Source organism: Megalobrama amblycephala, linkage group LG9, assembly GCF_018812025.1.
Source record: "Megalobrama amblycephala isolate DHTTF-2021 linkage group LG9, ASM1881202v1, whole genome shotgun sequence".
NCBI classification, from domain to species: Eukaryota; Metazoa; Chordata; class Actinopteri; order Cypriniformes; family Xenocyprididae; genus Megalobrama; species Megalobrama amblycephala.
The window spans coordinates 34,112,570-34,125,071 of NC_063052.1; the positions used below are offsets into that span (position 1 = coordinate 34,112,570).

Sequence of the window (12,502 nt, forward strand, 5' to 3'; positions counted from 1 at the left end):
TTGTATTTCTAAAGAGACATCATGCCAAACCTTGATCCTGACAACATATTTTTTACACTATACCTCTAGAGGGCTGTCAGTTCATTTTTTAACGCATTAAAAATATTTAATGCAATTAACACGGCGTCCATTTTTTTCTGTCATCCTTTAGCTGCATTACAGTAGGCCTATATGATCATGCTATCATTCATTCAAGTGCTATTAAACCATTCAAGCGCGATAAGACACAAAAAAGATCTTAAATCTGTACTGGTGCGTGTCTGTGAAGCGGCTCTCTGTGAACAAACAGACCGCATTCCAGCACCGCATTGAGTTCTCTTTCGCGCTTGAATGGACAAAAACACAAAGTTCCTGTTTTGTCGAGTATCCTCGTAAGCACAGTCTTAAATGAGTTAAAAAGTGTTCAATGAACATAAAGATTTGTGAAAATATAGGATGTGTGTCAGATCTGCCTCATGTACATCAGATCTAAAAGGGTTAGTTCACCTAAAAATTTAAAATTTTTAAATTCTCTCATTAATTACTCACCCTCATGTCGCTCCACATCTGTAAGACCTTCATTCATCTTCAAAACACAAATTAAGATATTTTTGATAAAATCCGATGGCTCAGTGAGACCTCCATTGCCAGCAAGATAATTAACACTTTCAATGCCCAGAAAGCTACTAGACATTTAAAACAGTTCATGTGACTACAGTGGTTCACGCAGTCTTCAGGGTCTTTTTGACCCGCAAATGATGTTTGCTCAAATAAAAAATGTTCTCTTTGTCCAAATGGCATGAGACTTTGTACGGTGGTTAACACTTTTAAGATCTACAAATAAAAAAAAATAAAAAAAATGATATCTTGTTTTTATGTTAGTGTAAAAAAATAGTTACATTCGTGGTCTTCGGGGTCTCTGGAGACCCCAGGCAACAAAATGTAATTTTGTAACAATATAATATATTTTTTAAAAACCAATGTAATTTTACTCTGTTTATTAATGTTTTTTCTCAACATCTGTGCAGTTTTTGGAGGATTCGTAATATCTTTTAAATTTATATAAATAAATTAAAAAATATTTTTTTAAATAGGTTTTTATGCATAAACAGATTTTTATGTAAATTTTACTTTATAAAAGGCCCAGATTTCTAACGTGATAACATTAAAATAATTGTGGGCCAAAGTCACACCCCCCAGTGGTGAACCACTGAAATTTTGAAATGCTTATGACGTAACGAAGCCTCATTTACTGAAATCACGTGACTTTGGCAGTTTGATACATGCTTCGATCCACTGATTCAAAACAAAATATTTGTAAAGCTTCGAAGCTTCATGAAACAGTGTTTTGAAATCGCCCATCACTAGATATTGTTGAATAAAGCCATTATTTTGTTTTTTTGGTGCACAAAAAGTACTCATCGCTTCATAACATTAAGGTTGAACCACTGTAGTCACATGAACAGTTAAAATATGTCTTTAGTAACTTTCTGGGCGTCTGAAAGTGTTAATTATCTTGTTGGCAATAGAGGCCTCACTAAGCCATCGGACTTTATCAAAAATATCTTAATTTGTGTTCTGAGGATGAATGAAGGTCTTACGGGTGTGGAATGACATGAGGGTGAGTAATTAATGACAGAATTTTTCATTTTTGGGTGAACTAACCCTTTAAAGTGACAGCAGTCATTAAAGTTAATCAAAGAACAAAAGACAGAGTTAATCACTCACTGCTCTTGACTGAAGAACTTTTGTAGCTTTAATAAGTATTAATCTATATTCAATTTATGCAATGAAAACTGTGCAGTATTTGATTATTCAATTTCTATATATTTACCAGACCTACCTGAAAATATTAAAACATTGTTTACATGGGTCAAAAACAATAACTTTTTTGTGCATTTTAGCAGGGTAAGAAAAAATATAAACCAGCCCTTTGGGGCAAGTTTAAAAAAAAACCTTAGCATTGAGCCCTGATATATTAAAGGCACAGCTAAATTGTGACATTTGTTACAATGGGTTTATGTGAAACTTATATGTTAAAATGGTCCCACTTTATATTAAGTGGCCTTAACTACTATGTACTTACATCAAAAAAATAAGTACAATGTACTTATTGGGTTCATAATGTACTCCAAAACACATTTGCAGCTATTGAGGTGGGGTATGGTTAAGGTTAGGGACAAGTTTGGTGGTATGGGTAGGTTTAAGGGTAGGAGTAAGGGTTAAGGGATGGGTCAACAGTGTAATTATAAATGTAATTACAATTAAGTACAATGTAAAAACATGTATGTACACAATAAGTGCATTGTATCAAATTATTAATTTAAATGTAAGTACATGGTAGTTAAGGCCACTTAATATAAAGTGGGTCTGTTAAAATTTGATAGCTTTCAATATTCAGTGTTGAATGGCTATAATTAATAGCTAAAATTGAGAGAAAAAAATCCATGTAATAGAGACATCAGTATCAGTGCTGGTATTAGTGATACTGGCCTTCAATCATAGTGCTTTGTAAAAAGATGCCATTAAACAATTTAAAATATTATTATTTATTTAAAATATACCATCTTTATGTTGTTTCTACATTATTGTGGAGATTCAATGTGAAAGTATTTCAATATAAAAATATATTAAAAACTTTAATGTTAGGTGTGCAATTAATTAGTTAATCGATTGACAGCATTAATATTAAAAATATATATTAGATGAAAAAATGTAACTGAACAAGCATGAAAAATGTTGCCTTGGCAAATAACTGTAATAAGTTTAAGTTAAAGCGCTAAAATTGCTTTCTGAAAATAACTAAAAAGCTTTGTTCAAAATAGTAATAAAAACAGTAATAGTTTATAAAATAACACCGACCTGCTTTTATGTGTTTCTCAAGTCTGGTATTTACTGGTTTGATTATTTTGCCATGAGCACATGAGTTTTTTCATGAAATTTGAGCAGGAGGTTTAGGATTATTGGTTTTCATAATAATATGGAGCAACTGTGTTATGTAATCACTATTATTCCTTCAAACCTGCTTCATTTTTACTAAAAATCTTATAAAGTGCTGGATATGCAATCCCAAAATGAACTGTTGAAAACGTTCCCAGAGGTAAAAGCACATTTGTGTTTTGGGGCTGTAGGATGAGTGGCTTTATTTAGAGGTCTGTGATGGCCTCAGGTTACACGGCTCAGACTCATGACTAAACTGTGATGCTATTCATTCTAGAGAGACGCTGAAATGTTTTAGTTGCTCTCTGGGCCCCAAAAGATGCTTCGCTTCTGAATAAGAGAAAACTGCGTTTAGACTTGAATTGATGGATTCAGCATTTTGCCAGCAGTTTCTTGGGTAAGTTCCATCAAAACAATACATTACATAGTTTTCATCTGAAATTACTCGACAAATGATACTCTGAGGGACGAGGTTCGCCCTGAAGAACCTGGAGAACTACAAATGATGCTGACAGCTTGAACAAAGGCAAAAACACTTATGTTTTATATTCGTCTTCTTCAGTAATCTCACCTTTATTCTCTTGGAGGGGCAGACGCTGTTTTACATCTCTTGAACTTGAACTTTTTCTTCCACCATCTTCTAGTTTTGTATTTTGAGGATGGGTGCCGCCTTTAAGAGGTTCTGTGTGCGATTCTGCTGTTGCTGCTGCTGTGAGGATGATGATGAGGAAGAAAAGACACCTTTACTTAGGTATTCAGGGGATGTGTGGGGTCAGTTTGTTTTTAAATCTTGCCTGTTTGACCATTGATAGTTTGAGTTCAGAAACTAGGCTAATACTATCTACTCATTTTTTAAAAAAAAAATAGAAATATCTTTGTAAATTAGACTACTTTGGTTCAAACTGTGCTATTATAACTATAAACATATGTACAAGTTTTCTCATTAAAATTAAAACAGCAAATGCTACTAACTCTTCAACTTTATAACATGTGGAAATAGTTTTTCATAAATGTTTAATTCATAACTCACGGTCCAACGTTCTTCTGCTTTTCCTTTGTTGTTTTGCCTGACATAATGAATAACCGGTTTCATTGCTAATTACAATATAATATCAAACACACTGATATTCACACTAAAATGTCTTCATATGGTGAAAGTATTTGTAGGCTACATTTTGTTTATGTGTGTGTGTTTGTGTCAGTCACGACACATTAGAATATTTCGACCGCGAGGCAAAAAGAAGGCGGGACCAAGAGACCAACCTGTGGAGTGAACCAGGAGACCCCTCCCACTCTGAGAGAGATGACGACCGCACGCTCTACAACCTGCTGCAGACCAGAGCCCAAACCCAACGAGGCTCTCATGTACGGTGTTCAAAATTCATTTGCATTTAAATAGGAGACATGACTAACGCTGGATTCACGCCATGTCTTAATTACCGTTAATAAAGCTCCGTAATGCTTCCGAATCGCTCTCGCGGTACTTTGATGTCGTTCACCGATTGCTCTGCGCAGTGCAGCTTCAAGTCGAACACACCTTATAGGATTAGTTCACTTTCAAATAAAATTTTCCTCATAATTAACTCACCCCCATGTCATCCAATATGTTCATGTCTTTCTTTCTTCAGTCGAAAAGAAATTAAGGTTTTTAATGAAAACACTCCAGGATTATTCTCCTTATAGTGGACTTCAATGGCCTCCAGACAGTTGAAGGTCAAAATGACAGTTTCAGTGCAGCTTCAAAGGGCTTTAAACAATACCAGACAAGGAATAAGGGTCTTATCTAGAGAAACAATCGGTCATTTTTGAAAAAAAAAATACAACTGTATATGCTTTATATAAACAAATGATCCGCCAAAACCACACTTTTGTATTCTTCAAAAGCTTATGCTGTATGTCCTATGCTTTCCCTATTCTACTTACGGAAAAAAAATGAAACTGCCGCCACGTTCGTTCTGTAAGTAGAATAGGGAAGGTGTAGGACATACAGCGTAAGCTTTTTGAAGAATACGAAAGTGCGGTTTGGCGGAAGCACATGCAAAGCAATCCTTTGTTTATATAAAGCATATACAGTTGTATTTTCTTGGAAAATGACCGATCGTTTTGCTAAACAAGACCCTTATTCCTCGTCTGGTATAGTTTAAAGCCCTTTGAAGCTGCACTGAAACTGTAATTTTGACCTTCAACCGTTTGGAGGCCATTGAAGTCCACTATAAGGAGAATAATCCTGGAATGTTTTCATCAAAAACCTTAATTTCTTTTTGACTGAAGAAAGACATGAACATCTTGGATGACATGGGGGTGAGTAAATTATCAGGAAAAAATTTTTTTAACGTGAACTAATCCTTTAATTACTCACCCTCATGTCGTTCCAAACCCGTAAGACCTTTGTTCATCTTCGGAACACAAATGAAGATCTTTTTGATGAAATCTGAAATCAGCATTATGTCCTTCCATATGTTGCCTTTGCAACTTGATCATTGACGCTTCAAAAAGTTCATTAATAAATCGGAAAACTAATCCATATGAATCAAGCGGTTTAGTCCAAATTTTCTGAAGAGACTCAATTTATTTTTAGAATGAACAGATTTAATTTAGCATATAAACCTTGATCAGCGAACATAAACAGATGCACAAACGAACTTGAATGACGCACAAGAACAAACAAACGAGAAAGAAATTCATTGGTTATGCAGCACATTTTTTGATGCAAAGGTAATATAATCAGGGTTGCCAGATTTTCACCTCAAAACCCTTCTCAAAAATTGCTACTCAAAACTAGCCCAATCATGTTTCAGGGGGGGCTCTCCCTGTAATAATCATGTTCCGGAGAGTAAAATCCGATTTTTTGGCGAGATTCCCCTGGTAAAATTCGCATTCCAGGGGCTAAATATCATGTTATTTGTGGTCGCTTCAACCTGCGGGCATGAAAAATAACCCGCGGCAACAGTGTTAAAGTAGCCCAATTCGTGGGAAAAGATTTGGCAACACTGAATATACAAAGTATAGTGCTATAAATATAAACTCATTTTTAAAAATTAAAACATAAAAAACTTTGCCGATGACCGTTAAAAGCATCATTAAAGTCTGTGAAAAGGGTCCATTATGACATGGTGTGAACACATCTTAAACTCAGTGATAGTCTTTTTAAGGTTACATGTCTCAGAAATTAATCGCCACATGCTTTAATTACACATTATGATCAACATGCTAAATAATATAACACGTCTGAAATGACCATAAATAGAATTTTAAAAAATAAATAAAATACAGTCAGAAAAATAAGTCCCAATATTTGTCACATTTGGCCAGTTTTAGAAACATCAAGGTTTTTAAAATTAAAATATTTTCTTCTATCCCAACTTAGTATGTAGGGAGAACTAAAGTAAAATTTTTATTGGTGTCATTCTTGATGCTTGATGGTTGAGTTCAGTCCTGTCATGTCTTCTGTCCTGTAGGGTTACCGGCGTTTGAGCATCGACATCGAGGCCATGAGAGACATGAGAAGAGAGGTGCGAGATAAATGGAAGATGATCTTAGAGAATCTGGGTAAGAGTTTGTGTGAGAATTCTGTTCAAATGTTTTGCTATTAGGGACAGTCTGTCACTGAGATGTTTGGTTTATTCTCTCAGGGTTCATGGCCGAAGCGGAGTCTCTGTTGACTGTGTCTGCCACCGCCTCATATGACCGCATGAGAAACGCAGCGACCGCCCGCACCCTTCTACACACCCTCCACACCGAAACATCCATATTCAACAGCAAAGAGCCTCCACCCGAGAGATACCTCTTCATCCTGGTGAGCACGTCACTGAAACTCACCTCAAGTATGAACAATGATTTGCACAACTTTCAACTGCACAACTTTCAGAAAACAAAAAGTTAAATAACCATGTAAATAACCATGGGTTAGAATCTTTCAATGGCCACTGGATTTTAAAATTATAATGCTGGTATTTGTCTGAGGGTCTTTTGAAAAATCATTACTCTTTTTATAGAGCATTTCATGTTAAAATGGGGCTTGAACTATACTAATTTACATGCACAAAATGTTTTAATCTTTTTTTTATTATTATAAATTACCCTTCCACTAAAGATTCTGACATTTATCTGTTCAATAAAATACCTTACTCACCTGTAGAGCAATAAAAACACCATCTCTACGTCTCTTTTACAACATTTCAAATCCCCCAGTTCTCGCCATCTCAGAAAAGCCAAGCTAATGTTGATTCTTGTTTTATTACAAGCTCTGTCGCATTTCTCTTTTTGCCAGCGAACTCTCCACTGTGCATTTTTATTATTATTATTATTTTATTTAGCATGCTCCATGTTAAACTTTCTCCTTTTTTGTGATAACTAACCTATGCCACTCCCACACCATACACATTTTAAAGGAGCCAGAGCAACTTTTCTCTATTTATGGATTTATGAAGTTTCCCATGAAAACCATCCCGACATGTCTAAAATATAAACACTTATAAAAGGCTTACCGTAGTGAATCGGAACTGTTCGCTGATGACATTGACCCGCCTTCAGATTGAGTTTCCACGCATTCAGAATGTTTTTACATTTTTATTTTTCATTTTGGTGTGTTTAATAATTCTGAATGGATTCGTATAGTAGCTATATGCTATAGGCGTCTCCGTAAAGAATGTCTGCAAAGTAGGCTATTTTTGCAACAAAAAAAAAAGAACACTGAAGGTTTAAATCTATCTTGAATTTCTTTTGTTTAAAAAAATAATAACATGGAGTTGAAAAGAAATAACACTCAAATTGCAGTATTGATTCAAAGAGAAGGGGGGCATTGGAGTAAAAAAGGTTGGGTAATAAACCACTTGCATAATTTAAATGTAAATTTCAGAAAGTGTTTAGTAACACACACACAAAAAAAAAGAAAAGAAACATGTTCCCCAAAAATTCTATCTAGTTAGACAGCATATCACTAGGTTTTGAGACAACTATGAACATCTATCAAATGAACATGAGATAGATGACCCTCTTCATCCTCAATTATACATTCATGTTTCGCTCAGGACCGGCTCATTTATCTGGACGCTGCTGAGGATTTTGTGGCCAAGGCTCGTCGCTTCTACCCTCCCAAAGATGACGATGATGAAGAAGAGAACCCCCTTGCAATAAATCTGCCTCTGTTGCTGTCTCGTATGAATCAGAACATCTCTGGAGGAGAGGATGAGGATGATGATGAGGATGACGCCACTGGACCAGAGGACTGACATAATCAGGTTTTGGAGGTAGAACCGCATTTCCAGAAAAGTTGGGACAATTGTGTAAAATGCAAAAAAAAAAAAAAAATCTTAAATAAACTAAATAACTGACAGAAGAAAAGATTTCCAAAGTTTTCACTGACTTTTTTTTTTTTTTGATGGCTGCAAAACACTCCAAAAAAAATGGGACCAAAGTGAAAAGATTATAGAACATCCAAGTTAAACTGTTTTGAAACAGTACACAGCTGAATTGGTAATAGGCAAGGGTATCATGATTGGGTATAAAAGGAGCATCCACCAAAACATGGGTCATGAGAGAATTTCATGAGAGAAACAATTGTCAAACAATTCAAAAATCACATTTCTCTATGCAAGATTGCAACGAATTTAGGTCTTTCACCATTTACCATACATAATATTGTGAAAAGATTAAGGGAATCCAGAGAAATCTCAGTCCGTGTAGGGCAAGGCAGGAGACCTCCGTTTAATGTGCGTGAACCTTTGACCCCTCAGACGATTTTACATGAGAAACCATCATGCTGCTGTTAAAGGTGCTAAAGAGGATCTTTTTGTCGACTGAGAAACCAAAGACTTTTAGTGAGTTTTTGAAATGAGTGCATGCGTAAGAACAGCCCCCCTCCTTCACAGCTCATTTCGAGGGAACCTCTCCCAAAACTCGCACAGGGTTTACCACCGGCATTTGCTGTGTCATGTTAGTGGATTGATTATGTCGGACTCACCGCAGGTAATTCATAATCTGCAGTTGTTACTCCTGTCTCCTGGCAAAAACATTGCATGCGGCGCCTGTGGAGTGTGGAAAGTTACTGGAGCGCGCAGCCACGCACATCTCGCACGTCTTGCACAAGGAACGTCATGGCAGTGATTGAAAAGCCAGAGGGCCAATCCGCGCACGTCTTTCACAAGGAACGTAATGGCAGTGATTGACAAGCCAGAGGGCCAATCGTTTACGCGATGATCGCGTTGTTGATGTTTTTAAGGCCCTACCTCGTGCACAGATGATGTATATTATTATTATTCCTTTCAGTGCACCTAATAAATAGTCTTTTATCAGTTAGTAAAGACAGTTTCAAGTAATATTGCAAAAATGTATAAAACAAAACATCCTCTTTACCACCTTTAAATATAGCCACATAGGTACTTTGGTAAACACTCAACACAGTCTGCCGCTGCATCAAGAAATGCAACTTGAATCGCTGTTATGAAAGGAGAAAGCAATACATCTGTTCTCTGGACCTGGTCCTGAAGTTGGTCATTGAAAACATTGGAAATCTTTTATTTGTACTTTCGTCAGTTAAATAAAGTTTAAAGTGAATTAACGAATCACAGATTCTTGATTTTATGTCATTTTACAAAATGTCCAAATTTTCTAGAAATGGGTTTGTAAGTGGATTTGGATTGATATCAGTTCGGCTCAAAGTGAATGGGAATGTAGAAGATTAAATGGCACAGGCTAATCTTTAAACACATTAGACAAATGCTTTTGTGAGAAAGGGGAGACTATTTTCAGAATCATCAAAATAGCTGAAGAACTCACATCTGTAACTATGAATTATAAGACCAATAGGAGATTCCAGATTACTGAGGCATGTTTATATTGTAAGTGTATGATGGTGAAGTGAATTTGAATAAATAGAAAAAAAAAACTTTTTCTCTTGAAATGTGTGTCTGTGTTCTTTACATTAAATGTGGATATATGAATTGAGACTCTTGATAGAGTATTATATGGAGTATCCTTCATTAACTCTTATATGCAACACTTAAAGGGTTAGTTCACCCAAAAATGAAAATTCTGTCATTAATTACTCACCCTCATGTCGTTCCACACCCGCAAGACCTTCGTTCATCTTCGGAACACAAATTAAGATCTTTTTGATAAAATCCGATGGCCAGCAAGATCATTTCCTTTTTCAGTGCCCAGAAATGTATTAAAGACATATTTAAAACAGTTCATGTGACTACAGTGGTTCAACCTTAATATTATAAAGCGACGAGAATACTTTTTGTTTGCCAAAAAAACAAAATAACGACTTTATTCAACAATATCTAGTGATGGGCGATTCATTTGCTTCATGAAGCTTTCAAAGTTTTACGAATCGCTTGTTTCGCATCAGTGGTTCAGAACGCCAAAATCACGTGATTTCAGTAAACGAGGCTTCCTTACGTCATAAGTGTCGAAATTTCAATAGTTCATTTGACTTTGGCAGTTTGATACATGCTCTGAACCACTGATTCGAAACAAAAGATTCGTAAAGCTTTGAAGCTTCATGAAGCAGTGTTTTGAAATCACCCATCACTAGATATTGTTGAATAAAGTTGCTATTTTGGGTTACTTTTTGGCGCACAAAAAGTATTCTTGTTGCTTTATAAGATTAAGGTTGAACCACTGTAGTCACATGAACTGTTTTAAATATGTTTTTAGTACCATTCTGGACATTAAAAAAGGTTTTGTGTTCTGAAGATGAACGAAGGTCTTACGGGTGTAGAATGACATGAGGGTGAGTAATTAATGACAGAATTTTCATTTTTGGGTGAACTAACCTTTTAATATAGCAAAAAAGAATGCTGTTACTGAACATAAAATGTTGTTTTCAAATATAAATGAAAGTGCAGAATGTCTGGTGTAAGAGCACCAAAAAAAAAGCATCAAAAACCTATTAAAATACATCTGTTCATTGCTCTGCCTCATAAATCACAGGACGTGTGTGTACTGAACAGCACATTCCAGGGCCCAGCTTTATGGAGTGGCCTTCTCTGACTGCAACAGTGGAGAATGTTTTGCTACATTTCGATCGGAACTTGGTGGACTAACACAAACATATCCCACACCATCAGATAAGGATGCTAGGCTGCCTCTTAGAGGGCAAGAAGACTTCTCATTGGTCCACATGTGGTTTCTGCCTTTCGCCCATCTTGAGACTAATCCCTGGCCATAAAAATTCCTTAGAACCTTCTGGTGGTGGATAAATAATATATATATAGCAATGGTGGCTGAAACGAGAGGCCACAAGAATCCATCCAAGTCCATTCACACATGTTTTGAAACCTTAAAACTGATGTAAACTAAAACACATCCATTTCATACTTATTCAGAGAAAGTATTCTCAGCGACAGCTATTTGTAGTGCAACATCTTACACAAATTCAGCTGTTGATGTATAACTGAATGCATGCATTCCATGTGTGTAGAACATTGCCAAATATATTCTGATGGTGGTTTAGAAAGTGAGAAATGCATTAGTAAAACTTTAACAACAGCTTTCTAACTGTGCTTTAGATTATGCAAATGAGTTCAGCAAGGGGAAAGAAGGGTGGGCCACACTGCCAGCAGCCAATCACAGCACTGGACAATAGCTGATACATTGTTCTGAGTCTCGGGTCTGTCCAGGGACACTGTAACAGATACAAACAATTTCTGAGTCTCCAGCCCACGAGGAGAGAGACATTAACAATGTTCTGAGTCTCTGGCCTGTGAAGGATGAGACAACAACAGATTCCATGCTGAGTTAACAGCTTGTGAGGCTGCAACAGATACAAGCATGTGAGCTCCAGACTGTGAGGAAAGAGACATTAAAAGGGATAGTTCACCCAAAAATGGAAATTATCCCATGATTTACTCACCCTCAAGCCATCCTAAAGTGTATATGACTATCTTCTTTTAGACAAGTACAATTAGAGTTATTAAAGGTGCCATCGAATTGAAAAATTGAATTTACCTCGGCATAGATGAGTAACAAGAGTTCAGTACATGGAAATGACATACAGTGAGTCTCAAAGACCATTGTTTCCTCCTCCTTATGTAAATCTCATTTGTTTAAAAGACCTCTGAAAAACAGGCGAATCTCAACATAACACCGACTGTTACGTAACAGTCGGGATCATTAATATGTACGCCCCCAATATTTGCATATGCCAGCTCATGTTCAAGCATTAGACAAGGGCAGCCAGTATTAACGTCTGGATCTGTGCACAGCTGAATCATCAGACTAGGTATGCAAGCAAGGACAATAGCGAAAAATGGTAGATGGAGCAATAATAACTGATATGATCCATGATATCATATTTTTAGTGATATTTGTAAATTGTCTTTCTAAATTTTTCGTTAGCATGTTGCTAATGTACTGTTAAATGTGGTTAAGAGAGACAAGAGAGCCATCGCTATTTTCATTATTAAACACTTGCAGACTGTATAATTCATAAACACATCTTCATTCTTTATAAATCTCTCTAACAGTGTGTTATGTTAGCTTTAGCCTGTTAGCCACGGAGCACAGCCTCAAACTCATTCAGAATCAAATGTAAACACCCAAATAAATACTATACTCACAGGAATTGATGCATGCA

The 12,502-nt window shown here is 36.1% G+C and overlaps 1 protein-coding gene and 1 long non-coding RNA gene across 2 annotated transcripts in view; one reads left to right on the forward strand and one right to left on the reverse strand.

Annotated features, from left to right (window-relative positions):
• Positions 1-4,115, reverse strand: part of LOC125275791 — a 59,601-nt gene extending 55,486 nt beyond the window's left edge. Inside the window, exons 1-2 of the long non-coding RNA XR_007186504.1 lie at positions 3,950-4,115; positions 3,491-3,628 (exon numbers count right to left, since the gene is read on the reverse strand). This is a non-coding gene — a long non-coding RNA (uncharacterized LOC125275791). The remainder of the gene's footprint in view (positions 1-3,490; positions 3,629-3,949) is intronic.
• Positions 2,849-8,952, forward strand: mreg (melanoregulin). Its single transcript, XM_048203066.1, has 6 exons — positions 2,849-3,316; positions 3,564-3,670; positions 4,122-4,284; positions 6,378-6,468; positions 6,552-6,715; positions 7,950-8,952. The coding sequence occupies exons 2-6, from the start codon at positions 3,579-3,581 to the stop codon at positions 8,148-8,150; spliced, it is 711 nt and encodes a 236-aa protein (XP_048059023.1). The 5' UTR covers positions 2,849-3,316; positions 3,564-3,578; the 3' UTR covers positions 8,151-8,952.
• The last annotated feature ends 3,550 nt before the right edge of the window (positions 8,953-12,502 follow it).